The sequence below is a fragment of the Centroberyx affinis genome, unplaced genomic scaffold (genome assembly GCF_046629955.1).
Source record: "Centroberyx affinis isolate AG114_WGS23_722 - 3 ecotype Tasmania unplaced genomic scaffold, CSIRO-AGI_Caff_v1 ptg000286l_1, whole genome shotgun sequence".
In the NCBI taxonomy this organism is placed as follows: domain Eukaryota; kingdom Metazoa; phylum Chordata; class Actinopteri; order Beryciformes; family Berycidae; genus Centroberyx; species Centroberyx affinis.
In genome coordinates this window covers 70,703-87,001 of record NW_027278965.1, presented here as the reverse complement: position 1 = coordinate 87,001, position 16,299 = coordinate 70,703, and the positions used below count along the sequence as shown (strand labels likewise).

The following is a 16,299-nucleotide window of genomic DNA, read 5'->3' as shown; positions in this document are numbered from 1 at the left end:
CGGTCCCACACCGAGTTAACTTTATGTACACTTACTTTTATAAACAAAAAAGTGGGCCAATTTAGTCCCAACAAGTAACAAAAAAAGTATACTTATTAGTATACTTATAGTTCCCCAAAGTATACTTTTTATGCTTAAGTGTACTTTAAAAAGTAAACTTGAGGTATGCTACTTTTTCATAAAGGACAGGATGTTAGGGGAAAGGAGTGAGAGCTGGTACAGTATGTCATTGGAGTTATCAAGTAGGCACCTCCCATGACAGATGACTCATTAAATTATACCCACGACACCTCCAGAAGTTTCAGCAGTGATTTCTGCTGCCCAGTATCTACATTTAGTTCCTAATAATTTCTAATCCTGTTACTCGTCTCAGCAAAATTAGGCTAAAAGGACAGACAGTTGACCCTGCTGGTTTAAAATGGTCTGCTCAGCACTTCAGCAACTCAACTGCATAAACAGTCGAAGATATGCAGCAAATATATTATAAAAACAGGGACAGCTATTGGCTACTTACCAGAACAATTAATTACTGTAGCAAGGTAATTGTAACAGTCAGCAGATTACAAGAGGTCCCCTTTCACTCCTGAATATAAAATAATGATGCACACCTATCCCACTAGCACCCTCAGTCTCTATATAACCTGGATGTTTGTCAAACACTAATGTATACACTAATATCTGCAACAAACCCTCCTTGCATAACATTTATTTCCTTGGTATCTACGCCATCTGTTCCTATTTCTCTCCGGGGCAAAGTATAAGAAGTTCTTGAGAATAGAAACTGATGAGAGTACAGTTTTAGCAAAGCCGGCATTTCTAATTGGCTGCTGCTTGAGGTCATGGATCCTGTGATGGACAGGTCAGGATAATGAGCCCAAACAAAAAGAAGAGAGAACAAGGTTATTTGTGTCTTGACTCTTTGGCAGTGGACAAAAGGCTTCTGCCGGGGGCAGGAAAGGATCTTGGCAGGGATACACACTCACCTTTTAACCTCCACTCCTCTCTGCACTCCTCTCTTCCCTGGCATTATGCATTGTTCTTCAGTAATTCCAAATTTATTACACAGGCAAGGGCAGGATAAATGTGTTAAAATGTAAAGTACTGTTAGTGTCACGCCACCTTATACACACTCTATGTTAGGTAGATACACACCTAGATCAGCCACACCTGGCATTACATCTACCATGAGCCCTGATGACATGAAACTGCCCCCAACAGACACAGCTACACTGCCATGAGTCATGTGACGACAGCCTGGCCTGTTGCCATGTGTTGTGTCTGCCCAACACATCACACAGTGTGCAGCGGGGCTGAGCAGGACCCTCGGGGGCTCGGCAGCGCTCAGCGGCTGAGTACATGTTCGAGTAGAGCTCAGCTCAGCTCGGCGAAGCCCTCCTATCCCCTCTTCTCCGGCTACACTGTGATAATCCTAAAACCACAGCGTGGGCCCGCAACACCATTCATCACTGCCAGGCTGTAGGTCACCACCCATTAGTTAGGACGCATTCGCCCTTCCACACCAATACTCACCACTGAGAACAACGTAAGCAGTATACTGTAGCAGTCGCATTGCTGTGCTTGAGGGCACAGGGCCTGCAAACAATGGGACAGAGGGGCTGAGGTGGCGTGGTACATATGGATGGTCAAAGTTACAGCGATGGATTGTGCACAAGTTTTCATCAGGAGATAAGCTAAAGCTGTTCTCATTGGTGCCACACCGATGACCAAAACCCCTTAGAGGACATCATGTGAGGAGGAAAAATTGTTTATTGAGCGGGTGCCTGTATTCATGTGTAATTAAAAATCCAACATAATTAGTCACGAGGCAGGTTAGAATTAATCAGGGCCAATTAATCAATCCGTCCCTTCTTTGTTTGTTTGCTACAAGGAGCTTTTGGCTGGTAAGCTCGTTCAGCCCAGCCAAGCAAAAGAGATCTTGCTTCCAGTGAGCTTTTCTATCTGTTTTGCTGTCCACATGAAAAAGCGGGCGTAGAAGAATGAAGATATATGGCTTTTATTAGCCGTTGTGATTTGAGGTAATACATCAAGAAAAAATGCGTGGCACCCTCCGTTTTCACAGTCACTTTGAATAAAGAGGGGTCAAAGGTGACCTTTTGTAATTATACCAATCATTAAATGAGGTGGAAGCTGCACTTTTTTTTCTCTTCTTGGCTCTATGTGCGATGATCCGAGCATTGCCCGGAAAAAGGGAGTCGGAAAAAAACGCTCATCACCCTCTTTTTCGCTTCATTCACTTTTTTTCTTCTCTTTTGCCATAATTAATTATCTCCAGTAAATTGGGCGGAAAAAGGTGCTTGTGTGCAGTCATTGGCAGAGTATGTGATGGTGTGTTGGGATCTTCCTGTCTACTCATTGCTGTTATAGGAAACTTGAGGTCTGTCAACTGTAACTGTGCTGATTAAAACTCACCCACACAATTATGCAGGGTTAAAATAGCTCAGACACGTGCAAGTGCTGCGCTGACGTTGTGCCAGGCAAATCCTGTGTATCCTCCTGCATCTTTTAGTTGGATTTTGATGATCCTCACTATATCATATGTAAGTTTGTGATTGTAAATAGTCATATTTACATGCAAGTTGATAGTGTTGCTGTGGAGCAAAAACATAAACAGAATGTTTCCATAATAGGAGCTGCATGTATTACTGTTCAGATTTGTTTGTATTTTTTCTGAGGAAAAAGGTACAGTGTCAGTGTAAGAGACTATGCATAATAAACTGATTATAATTAAGTTCAGTTCAATCTAATGTAAAAAATAAATAAATAAATAAATAACCTCAGGATAGTCTAGTTACTGAAAGTGATATAATAAATATTTCAAGTAATATAATTGAATTGAGTGAGTGTATGTGAGTTTCTGTGTTTGCAAGTGTGTGTGTGTGTGTGCGTGTGTGCGTGTGTGCATGTTTATCTGTGCATGGGCGTACATGTGACACATGAGAAATAAAAACTAATCACGATCATCATAATGAACTGTAAACGACTTTTTAAGGATCAGAATTTCAATCAATCCCTTAATTGCTTGTTGCAATTACACTGCCATATCAATGGCAAATCTGTTTCCATACCACTCCACTTCTATTAATCTCTACTAATCTTCCTATACCTCAATGGCACCAATTAGTTGGATGTATTTCAAATAGGCATATATGATGTGGCAATGTGCCAACAGGGCTTTTTTTTATTCACTCAGGTGAGTGAGAAAAAGAGACAGGGGGGGACAGAGAGAAAGAAATACAAAGGGAAAGAGAGCATCTATTAAATGCCCTGAAAGGCACAGTGCCTTCTCATGGAAACACCACTGTTATATAGAAATCTAATCATGCTCTTGATTGCTACCCAGACCTGTTACACATAGTGAAAGTCTTTTCCATGCGGACCTGCATCTATTTCACAGATATTGATGTAGATTTGGCAGGAAGACACAGAAGTGGCCTCAGTGCAATTAAGTCAAGCACAAGTGCGATAGTAGCCTTCCATGGCCAGCGACTGACAGGATTAGTTTTAATGAGAACCTGTAGGGAGAAGCTAGATTGGTGGACAAAGTAATTCATTCCTCACTGTGATACCCTTTTTATTAATTCAGCGGCACAGTGGTGAGGATGAGATGAAACTGTTGAACACAGGCTCCTGTTCACTGTTGCACAAATCCTTGGACCTAGCAATACATGTTTTCGTTTTTTTGGGTTGTTCTGTAATTCAGTGTGGTTTGCACTATATCACAACCTACTGAAGGAGAAGATCTTGAGTGAATACTGTAATTAACAATACAATTCATTTTGTCACACGCTGCTGCCCATATCATGGAGACATCTATTTCGGTCCATGGTTCTCATTTGTTGTTATTGGTATTTCTATCAAGTGCGGACAGAAGGTCAGAGGACCCAACATCCGCAGTCAGGAGATGATGGGATCTTGAGTAAGTGCTGCAATTGAGCACCCGCACAATTTTTATGTGTTGTGTGTATACCCTGATCCTATACAGTAGATTTACCTGAGCATCCATCCAGGGGTTCGCCTTGAGCTCGCAATACATTTTTTGTCCTCACTTGAGATGAATACGGAATTAAAGCAGGCTGACAGCGGTTGCGGGGCCCAGATTTACGATGTTATTTACACTAACTGCCTTTTCAAGTGACGGGGAACATTGATGTTTCGTTCATGTCATCAAAATGGATTATGGAGAAAATTACACAGGGAAAGGAAATTCCTATTCAGCCGTTTCCAGGCTGCCGGGCCTCTGCACCTTCAGCGCAGCTCGCATCGGGCGAAGTGATGAAGTGGACGAGAGAGAGAGAGAGAGAGGGATCGGACGAGCGAGGGGAAAACGGAAGAGAAAGCAAACAAACACGCTGGGGACGGCCGTCCCGTCTTCTCTCATTCCTCTCCCCCTCTCTCACCTCCTCCCTCACAAGCACATTTGTTCTCTACCTTGGGCTCAGAGCTTAGGGGAAGATCAATACTTAATTTAGTTGAGCATTAGCCATCTTTAAGAGTACAAACTTCATTTGATTACCTGTGTATCATGGCGCCCATGCAACTCATCCTAAATTGCCCCAACAGAGAACGCATTGTCGGCCTCATTAACCCATTTTATGTTTAGAGTTTCTTTCTTTCTCTCTTTCTGGGTAATTCCCGTCTCTGCTTGCACCTAATAGTAAGAGAGAAGCTTCAAATATCTGACTGTGGCCAGATGTTTCAGATGATGCAACGTGCCAGCAAGTGTCCAGCAGTTGTAATTCTGTGGCAGGAACAGAAGTGTAGCAACATAGATTTTTTCAATATTTCATGACTCCCCCAAGCCTGTGTGAAAAACCTCATATTGTTGTAGAAGCAGCCACACAGTAAAGTAAAGACCAGAAATCCAGGCCAATATAACAAGACTCTTATTATGATTTGAAAGCAAAAGTAATCTTGGGTTTAGCGCTCCTTCTCCAGGGTGTGTATTGTACAAGCGAGGCAGATAGTCAGTAAGCCTTTTGCTCCGCAATGTAAACCTGCTTCGAACCAGGAGGCCACTCACAGTTCATCACTAAAACTTTCTTTCGGAGACAAGGACGGCAGGTGAAGGAGCGCAATCTTTCTTCACCTGCTGTCAGTCCAATGAGACGCTCAATCACAGACACCCTCCAACAATATACAAACATAACTAACCCTGCTCCATCCTCTTCCTCCTATTTAGCGTTGCCTTCACTCTTCCTCCCGCTCACTCGGAATCCCACGGCGCCGTTTTTCTCCGGTCACGCCGAGGCGGTCTGTCCGAGGTCCCAGGAACGCTTCAGAAGTATAGCCCCACGCTGTGATAAGTGTTTTATTTGTTTTGCTAAGTGTTTCTCGCAATCAAATGGGTTTTCGACCGACCGGAGCACGGCAAGTCTGTAATTTGCCATCGGGACTGTCAAAGAAACAAAAATCTTTTTAGATGCTAATCCGTTTCGTACTGAAAAAGACTGCCGGTATTACCGACTCACAGAGTGAATCGCCGTTTAACATTGTTTTCCCATAAGATCAGAAAGTGCATGAAAAAGCAAAACTGAGAAAGATATTCATTTACCTTTTTCTTCCTATCTCCACCCAAGGCCTCGGTGCAGTGTCACTGGGGTACAAATCGCACTCTAATACAAATCTAAAGGGACATGTTTGCCAGTAGGGCCAATGATTCTCATAGTGAAGTACAATGTATCATCGATATACCCTACACAGTCCCCTGGCTTGGTGACTCCATGCAGTTGCCAAGTCATTTTAGAGGCATTTTCTCCCGTAACACCTTTTTGTTTTCTCCAAGAAATGCACTCACCGAGCACTTTATTAGGAACACCTTACTAATACTGGGTAGGTATCAGCTTTCAGCTCAATGTCAACCGGTTGTAAAGAGTGGTTTATCTGAGTTACTGAAGCCTTTCTGTCAGCTCCAACCAGTCTGGCCATTCTCCTCTGACCTTTCTCATCAACAAGTGGTTTCTGTCTGCAGAACTGCCGCTCACTGGATGTTTTTGTTTTTTCGCACCATCCTGTGTAAACTCTAGAGACTGTTGGCAGAGAGGCAGGGTACAACTGTAAGTCAAAGAGCCACGAGGGAAGGTCAAGCCACTAGAACTTTTGATTGAGCCCTGAAACAAACGACCTATCGATTAGGCCCTAAAACAAATCTTTTATGCTTGACGATCTTTCATTTCGAGGATCTCTTACATCATGTCCTACTGCGACGAAAGCCTCGAGCCAGAAGACGCGGAGCATTTAGGGCCGGCCATAACGCTTCCATCATCCCAGGTTGCGCGGGTCATCAAACTGCCATAGAGTGGGAGGGGAATCTGCTGAACAGACAGCCCGTTGCATAGCTCACTGCTATTTATCTATGGGATGAAATGAAGAATTGACAGTCAAATGTCCCCTTGAGGAAATCACATTAACTCTTAAATACATCCTGAACAACACATAGGGTTTTGTGCATGGTGGGTGGCAAAGGCTTTGGACTAACACTCCTCCAAAGTGACCCTTACTTACTCACAGCAAGCAACTTAGACCCTTATGAGCTAAACACAAGTGCTGTAACTGTTCGAAAAACAATAAAAGTTTTGCCATGCAATTATCTCCCAGCTGATTGGGCATTGTTCTCAGAAGGCTAATTGGCCCGGTCTATTGGTGCTCCAAGCTGTCTGAGGATTTCTCTGCTATTTATTGTTATTAGCCATTAACATTTACAATCTAACTGTGGGGTGCAATGTCGTGGCATTTTCAGTTCCATGGACCTCTATTGAATGTTGTCAGCTCAGGGCTTTTTAAAATGACTTTAACATGTGCTCTTGCCCCAGGGCGGGATGAGTTAATTTGTCCTCAACGTTACATGGGCGGTTAGTGAAAACAGATGAGGTCTTATGTCTGAGAGTTCTTGTTAGCCATGCTTTTCATAGTGAAAGGGCTTTCCGCTCCCGGCAAGATAATCAAAGAATCATGGAATTTACTTGCCAAGGGAATGGAAGAAGCAACTTGTTACGATAAACAAAGAGATATTGATAGTTTTTCAGAGTTTCATACTGCCAAGACAATGCACCAAGACACCAGCGACAATAATACGACAGTGAGAATACAATGTGGAATTACATGATAATAATAATAATAATAACTTTATTTGTATAGCACTTTTCATACAGACTATGCAGCTCAAAGTGCTTTGACAGTTCAGCACACCCATATCATCACAACATATCACAATAATGAGTAATAAGTAAAAGCAATATAATGAGTAAAAACAATAAAATAAGTAAAAACATTAAAAACAATAAATGCAATAGAAAAAGAATATATATATATAAAAAAAAAAGAAAAAACAGTAAAAACAATAAAAAGATAAAAAATAAAAAGAGTAGGAAAGAGGTATTAGTGATTGTATGCCAGGTTAAAAAGATATGTTTTTAGCTGACGTTTAAAAATGTCTACTGAGTCCACCTCTCTAATACCTTTAGGCAGGGAGTTCCACAATTTTGGCGCGTAGTGAATTAAGGCGGCTTCCCCAATTTTTTTTCAAACCTGCGGTACTTTTAAAAGACCTGCCTCAGAGGACCTGAGGGCTCGTGAGGGGACATAGGACACCAAGGACTCTAATATGTATGGGGGTGCTAAGCCATTAAGAGCCTTAAAAACAAGTAGAATAATTTTAAAATATGGGGAGTTCCACCAGGATCCACACGTTACCTGCCACCAGTGCAGGAGCCAAGTCGAATGGGAAGGGGGAGAGGGAGCGGCACGTTGAATGATCACTCTTGATGGGTCAAATATACTTGGGTTCAAGCCAATAAATGCCCTCTCATTTTAATTGAGGTACGTGACCTTATAACAGCACCCCTTTGAAAGGTTAGGGAAATGCCATATATTTCACCTACAATTAATCACAGCAGCAGTGTTTTAGTGAAGTGTTCAAAACTGACCTTCATTAGGAGGGGCCACACAGCAGTCTGCCCCACTTCCTGAGTGAGTAAATGCCTGTCTACCGCTGTGTATATTTACTGAGTCCTCTCACTGGCGCTTGTGTATAAACTTTGTGACTCATTTGTACAGGACTTAATAAATGTGCAATTAGGCAGGATTTTGCTTTTGTTTTCTCCAAACAGGTTCTTGTTTTAAGGTTGTTTGGCCTTTTTGTTGATTAAAAAATATGCAAAGGTGACTTTGTTCCCCCATTCAATTTATGCATTTCGATGATAGTCAATGTAAGTGAAAAATTGTCAGTCAAAACAAGTAAAAAACATAACTGACACAATACATGAGACAAAAGTCTTAACTGGCAAAGCCTGTAGCCCCCTGGTTTCTCCTTTATTTTGAAGCATACACACATCTGTAAACACAACTTGATATCTTTTGAATGATCAAGGAATGCTTATGATATTTACTTAAACACAGTATCTGATGAAAGGGTAAGAGGGGAAATATCATCAGGTTTATCAAGTTAGCACCTCCCATCACAGATGTGCCACTGAATGAGGCCCAAAACAGAATTAACTGGGAGGCCAAATGGCTCATCAGTCCCAGAACTGCTTCCCTCCACACCCACACACCTAACCAACTGGTCAAGCCAATACACCTACACTACACTGACACTGCCCTACACTTTGACTCACTCAATAGTTACAAAATCATTGTATCAGCAAACAGTCTTAACTATATAAAAACAATTATACCAGCAGCTAAGGCCCGTTTATGACTGCCCACTCGATACACACACTCCTGTCTTAGTCATAAGACTAGTTTCCATACATTGGACCCAAACTTGCATCCTTGACTCTCCAGCCTCACTGCTCAGTTTTGCCTGCTAGTAAGTCATGGTGAAGTCTAATATTCATATCAAAACCAACTCTTCCCATCCCCTGTGACTTCTTTTTAGATTTGTGCAAGAGGCCGAGGAAGACATTAAGTCATTTGCAGTACTTGAATACAAGTGAGGTTTTTCCTCTCCCAGGTGTGTTTGAGCTTCTATTTGGAGACATTTAGCATTCCCCAGCTTTCCCTCAGGCCAGACAACATGAAAGCGTCCAGCAAGTGTCCAAATAGTTCCATGTTCATTAAAAGTTTAATACGTGGTTTAAGCACTAATTTCCTCTCTGGAAGCAAGCCAGTGAGTAATTTGCTCATGGATATGTATTCGACTCAGACCTGGATCAAAGCATCCCATGTGGATCTCATTTGTTATGAAACCTCGGTGGTGAGTCTCTGAATACTGACTAAGAGCACTCCCCTGTGGTGACTCTGGATTGTTACAGTTTATGAAAGACATATGAGACGGACAGTATGAATATTCTGCCAATATCCATTTCTACACTTCATTTACCTTTACCCAATTTTATATGTATGTGTATGTATGCATATGTATTCTATAATATGCACACAAGCAGGACTCAGAAGCAGAATATACAAGCAATGTTACATTAGGTCATATTCAGCCGGATAATATACACAGCAGGAGACTGGTGAATAAATTTACTGTTGGTTTGAATTAGACACTGCCTCTGCTTTGTACCTTATCTCAGGTATTATCTTGAAATGTTTTTGCACATATATACGCCTTGCCCTGGCCATTTCCGATGTGCTTGTTTATGCAACAGAATCATTCTGTGCAATTTTTGGTTTTGAGCAAAAAAGTCATCATCTCTTAAAAATAATTGGCTGCAGTTATGTATTCACTTGTTGTTTTCTGTGCAGGCAATTGTGAAACGAGTCAAAGTTTGCTACTTAATCAGAAGTCATTTAAATGATGAGCCATCGGTGTTTGGATAGACAGATTTCAGTAGTCCCCAGGCTGGAACACCTAGATTAGTCTGGGAAATAAATGAAAACAAATAAAAGATGCAGAGAGGCACTTGCAGACAGGCAATTCCAATTGTGAGTGCATTCATTGTAATTTTGAGGTGCCTCATTGCCACAGAGAGGTAGAGTTGTGATTTGAATAGTGTATGAGAATGTTTCCGTCGGTAAGTGACAAATCTCTCATGATATTGCAGAGATGATCACTTGGTGCTATAAAACCTATTTTAGCAGGTATGAATGGGCTCTAAGGTTTCGTTGGGTATCACATAACACTCTCATTGCTCATGTGTATGATTTTGTTATGCACTCCAGAATCACAGTATTCTTCACAGTTTTCTGAGATTTCGTATTAATACATTAACGTTAATAAATGAAAATAAAGTATAACAATGCACAATGCCTTAAGATCCCTCACTGGCAGCCGGAGTGACCCCTAGCCTTTTGGTGGCTCTGAATGGGATATGATTTGCAGCTCACCGCCATATTTGCAACAAGATTGCCAACCCACTTCGCAACCATCAATCCTAGAAATGATAATCAAATATATACTGTGTACCAAAATCCTCACAGTGCATGTTCTATGTATAGTAGGAGATCCTGCATCATGCCACAACATGTCCCAGCATCACTTCACATATCTTAATGACAGTCTAAACGATTTGAGCTTTAAAAAGCGCTGGCCATCAGCCCTCTCGTTTATCAGAAGTTTCTCAAGGTCAACAAAAGCAAACACTGCCCCCCCAATGTTAAGTTGAGTTTGAGGAGAGATCGGTCCCTTTAATCTAACCCCTCTGGCTGTGACAGTGGAACTGGACTAGTAGGGAGTCCATGCTGTGGGGGACGTAAATGGCCGAAGGAAGAGTGAGGAGGACAGAGGGGAAGAACGGGTGAGGAAAAAAAAGAAAGAAAGGGGGCGAGATGAGGAGAAGCCAGGGGGTTAAGATGAGGAGAGAGGGTGACAAAGGTGGAGTGGAGAGTGAAAAGTGAACGGGGCTATGGTTAAGCCCACAGCACAGCCTCACTCGGATCAGTGGGGGCCATAAATAAATGTGTGACAGCGATAAATATAGCATGACAGGCAATCAGTAAAGTTACCCATGTCCCCCCAAGGACACTGCTGGTGAAAGGGGCCACAGGACACTGGGACAGCCCTGTGTGTCTCTCTCTCTCACACACACACACACACACACACACTGACTGACAAGTGGCTGATGGAAGCCCACTGTGTGAGGAGACACCAGCAAATCTCACGAGGAGAACACACCGAACATAGAGAGGGTAAAAGCAGATGAAGATGACCCTTAACCTGCTGTATGAAGCGAGACCGCAGGATCGAAGGCAGTAGTGATGGGATCTATCAATCACCTGGTGTTCAGAAATAGTGGCTGTTATATAAGGTGACAGTGATCAAGCCTATTGGGGTTAAAGGAATGATATGAAGTGCAATTTTTTTAAACTGCCCCAGGGGCAAACAGAGCAATATCTTGCTCAGGTGCCACTGTTACCTTTGACAGAGTTTTAGAATCCCGCTGACATTGGAAAAACAATTCACCTTTGTAATATACAATGACAAAACAGACAACAGACAAAACAGTGAATCCTTCAACAGGCCTTTCAGAGGGTTTTTAAGGCACCATGATACTGTGGGCAGTGGTGCTGGGTCTGCTGGCAGGGAGCAGCAGTCTAGCCCAGGAGGAGGAAGAGGAGAAAGTGGTGGCCATGGGAGTAGAGGAAGATGCTGAAGAGCCTGCTGAAGAGTCTCCAGCTGAAGAAGAGGCTCCACCTGATGAGGGCCCAGTGGAAGAAGACAAGATGGCAGAACCAGAAGACCCTGGGACTGAGGTAAGCTCCCACCCACGCTTTCAGGAAGACGCTTTCAGGTACAGTACCTCATGCCATCTTAAGCAATCAGTAATAATTGCTGTGTCTTGATATTGCATTTAACAAGATCTATGTAGATCCAAAACCCCTCCCTTCTATCCTGCGAATGAACGCTCTGGAAGAGGAGAGTGAGCAGCATTGATCTGGGCAGAAAAAAAGTGATCATCTATTACGTTCCTTGCCAATTGGCACCATAAGAGGCTGTCTATCTTGCCTGTGCTGTCGACTGCTGACTAAGTTTCAAAAATGCATCGAGAGACATTTAGTCTACCAAATGTAGGTATATTGTGCTAGAACTTGGGATTGCTTTCGTTTTTGTCCTTAAGTAATTGGTCTCATTTGTCCTAATCAACAGCTGGGCCCACCTGATGATAGGAAGCCTTGTGCAATGTGGATGGGTGGGTTGCCAGGGACCCCAGGGCACAGCAGGCACCCAGGGAGAGATGGCCGAGATGGACATGATGGTCCCCGACCCCGAGGAGGGAAAGGAGATGAGGGTGACAGAAAACTCTACTAGGTTTGAAATGTAATGGATTCTCATTCATTAGTAGAGAAACTTCAAGGCCAGTAGTGGATGAAGTGATATTCTGTTATGGAATGCATGCCAAGAAGTGCATTTCTACACCTGTTTGTCAATTTGATATCTTCATGAAATATTTTAGAAGCTGCTGAAGTGAAAAGGCTGATGAACTATTTACTTGAATCTGGTTCTTTTGCCTTCAATGTGAGCCAGGAGAAAAGGGGGAACCGGGCGCGAAGGGTGACGACGGCCCACCGGGTCCTTGTGGTTTTCCAGGAAACCCCGGTTTGAAAGGAGCAAGGGGCGAGAGTGCCCTCTGGTATCACTCTGCCTTTAGTGTGGGCCTGACAGACCCTGTACCCACTGACACATGACAAGCCCATCCGCTTCAACAAGCACCTCCACAATGAGGATCGCTACCTGCAAGTTCCGCTGCACCGTCCCCGGAGTCTACTTCTTCACGTACCACATCACGGTCTACCAAAAGGATACGCAGGTCGCCCCGTTTAAGACTGACAAGGGAGTCCAATGACTTCACCTTCTCTGGGTTTCTGCTATACCCTGATATGGGGAAGGTGGTAGATGTCTTCTGTGAGGCTAAGGTGGACTTTCTCCTATGTTTATGCCTGTCCACCACTTACAGTGTTGCTACAGTTAGAATCTAGGCCCTGTGGTGTGAATCAGCTGTGTTAGCGTTTTTTAAACTATTGTTAGGAACCAAACTGGGTTGCAGACCAAGGTCTGGTGGGACACGACAAATCTATTTATAGTGTATTTATTTTGCGAATCTATTTTCATAAGCCTTGGCCCTCAAGGTAAGACTATATCTCATGTGGATCCTGGGCTGAAAAATGTAACCTTTGAACAACATTACTCAGAGCAAAGAATGAAGGGTGTCCATACAAGGCCCCACTGATTTACCATACTTGAGGAAAAGTGTGCGTGGGAAGGGGCTAGGGTGTGTTTCTAAACTGGACCCAAGTTATAGTGTCCTGTTCTGGACTGCTTGGCCTACTGTCTTAGGCTGAGTAGCCGTAATGGATAGATAAGGATAGATTCATGGTAGTCAGTTCCATTTGTGAATGAAGTCCGCGTTTGGTTCAGTTGTCATCAACAATATTGAGATGGTGTAGGTTTGGAAGTGCTTGCGGTAAACTTGTCACTCTGGGCAGCTGTTGCATCCACCGCAATATACTTCACTTTAACCAAACCAATGGGATTCAAAAAAGGCATTATCGTCAGTCTTTGCTGTAGATGCTCAAAGGCTTCTTTGCCCACAAACTTGAAAGAAAAAACAATTTAACACAACTGAGTGTATCAAAGATACTTTGAGGAAACCTTGCCAGTATGAGGTACTATATCAGCACATTGCAATTTCATGGCAGCGCCAGCAGTTGCAAAGCCAAATAACACTGTCCAAATTCTGATGCATGTTTCTGCTTTGGGTTGGCTGGCAGTCAGAGACAGAATTACACCTTTGTAATCTCAGGTCAAAGCAATCCTAAAACAGAACAATTACATCAACTGAGTCATATATCACCAGCCATGCCATTGTAAACTGCTACCCATGTTTCTATTACCTACATGGGTTGATGCAGGTTGTTCTGAAAAAAAGAAATTCTACACCTGAAAAGCTGAATTGAAGTGAAGTTAAAGTGTCCCCTCAAATATGATATTAGGTAATAGGTAATAGTAATATACAGTAGTAATAGTAGCAGGTAGTAGTGAGCTAACTTGTGGCTTACAACGGTGAAATGAATGAAAAATTAATAGGAATTAGCAATTAAATACATGTTTTCAACATAAAAAATACGGTATCTAAATATAAATTCCAAATATTCAGTGAAATAAAAAATGTGTTTTTTAATCATGTGTAGTTTATAAACCATGAATGAAGTGAGACATCTCTGTCATCAAAGTGACTGGAGCCTGAGCTTCATCTGATGAATCATAATGCAGCTGGACACAATGCAGCAGAGTTCATAGAATTTAGAATGTCAGTGTCATAAAGACAGACTGACCTGAAGACAGACTCAGACTCACAGTTTCATCTCTGATCGGTGTTCACCTGCACATTGAGACAGAAAACTCACGTTGCTTTCATTTGGAGAAACATCAACAATATCTGCCTTTTAGAAAGGAAACCATGGAGAGTGATTTCCATCCTGGTGAGCCACATGTATTTATAATTGTATTATTTACCAGGAAAAGATTAGTACAGAGGATTTTGCTGAACAGACAAACAAGAGACAGACAGTCAGGATAGACTAGTTGTTTGTGTTGAAGGATTTACATTTGTGTCCAGTTCTTCCTTAGTTTGATTTACATTGTAAATTCAGTTAGATTTGTTGCTGAAACAAAACTATGATGAAAGGCATAAGATGAAGCTATGATGAAGCATGTTGACCTTGAATGAAGCTACATCAGGTGGCCTTGTGATTACTTGATTATTAAGATGTTGCCATTGCATTTCTTTCAGCATCCATGCAAATGGTCGCTCGACTCAACGCCCTTAATAACGATCGCCATGAAAACATCAACTGCATGTTTGTGAAAGTCCTGAACAAGGAGCAATACCTTTATGCTGAAGCCTCTAGTTTCTCTGGAGTGACTGCTGAGCTGGACTGTGACCTTTCACCTCAGTCTGCTGTTGGTCTCGGCTCCAAACCTGCTTGTGGATTTGAGAGCCTCAATATATGGGAACCAATAGCCAGCACAGCTTCATCAGCATACAAACTTCTCTTGGATATGGATGAAGGACACCTTCCTCCCACAGAGAAAGAGTCTCCTCTCATGACCGAGGACACAGTGTTAGGTAATGCTGGAGCATCCATCCACCCAGCTCAGCATGTTGAGGCTCAATCCAACCTGCTCCGCCTTGTTGAGGCTCCATCCCATGAGGCTCAAACTGATGACTTCAAAATCATTGAGAGATTGAGGCTGCTTCAGCACTCCCCCTTTGGTTTTGACGATGACATCCACCTGGAGAAAGTTGGAATGAGATACCTCTATGCCCCCCCATGTGACACATCTGGATTTGTGGCTGACTGCTGCTCACCCTGTGGATTCACTCTGGACTGCCTGGATGAGTGGGAGCCACTGGTCAAATCCCACTTTGACTTGGAGAAGGAGGGATTTGGTGAAGAGCTCCTCTACACTTCATCATACCTCTCCAGATTTGTAGTTAACTGCTCCCCACAGCTTGGGCCGACTCTGGACCAGCTTGACAAATGGGAACCTGTTGTCAGCAGCACTGATTCTCACCTGATGCAGTTCCTCTCAGTCCTCCTGGAGGAGGAGGAACTTCATCAAAAGCACATGAATGCTTCCTCAACAGTGAGTTCTACATGTATGGCTGCCTGTGCTGCACACCATGCCCCTACTCAAGATCATCTTGATGATTGGGAGCCAATCATCAGAGCTGATTCTAAACTGATGCTGTTCCTCCAGGACTTGGAGAAGGAGGAAGAACAATGTCCTTTTATCATCAAGAGTGAAACGGTCAACCCTTGTGCACAGATTGAGGCCTCTGCTGAAAGCTCTGTCACCGTCCTGTATCAACCTGAATGTTGTGAGGGAACAGAAGTCTCTGTCCTCTCTGCTGGACCTGACAATAACTCCACCTCAGAGGAGGCTCTCCCTGTTTCTCTTGCTGAATACACCCTGATTCACCTGCTTCAGGAAGGATCAACCAACCTGCTTCAGGAGTCCCAGGCTCCAGCCATCCAGGTTGAGGTCAAAGCTCCACCAAGCCTTGTGGTTGAAACTGTAAAGGACACCAAGGATCTGTCCTGTCTGACCCTGGAAAAAACACTTCCACCAGTCCAGCTGGTCAAACCTACAGGACCTCAGAGTTCCAGTGCCAAAGACAGCCTGTCGACAAAACCAAAGAAGAAGAAGCGTGGCTTCTTTTCTTGGCTATCTCGCATATTCCGGAGGAAGAACAAGAAATCTGCTGACAACATGGCTGCAACAGCAGAGACGCCGCTCCAACAGACCTGCCAGACAGAAGCAGATGAGCCAAAGCCCTGCTTGACTGCCCTCTCACCTGCAGTCCACTTCTGAACTGTCATCTTCCTTCC

General features: G+C 43.2%; 1 protein-coding gene across 1 annotated transcript; it reads left to right on the top strand.

The window, feature by feature from the left end:
- Positions 1 to 11,451: 11,451 nt before the first annotated feature.
- On the top strand, positions 11,452 to 12,749 carry LOC139640234 (adiponectin-like). The gene is given in 5 exon segments (XM_071514416.1): positions 11,452 to 11,658; positions 12,053 to 12,214; positions 12,427 to 12,588; positions 12,590 to 12,639; positions 12,641 to 12,749. Coding segments are annotated over 5 exon segments (690 nt in total).
- The last annotated feature ends 3,550 nt before the right edge of the window (positions 12,750 to 16,299 follow it).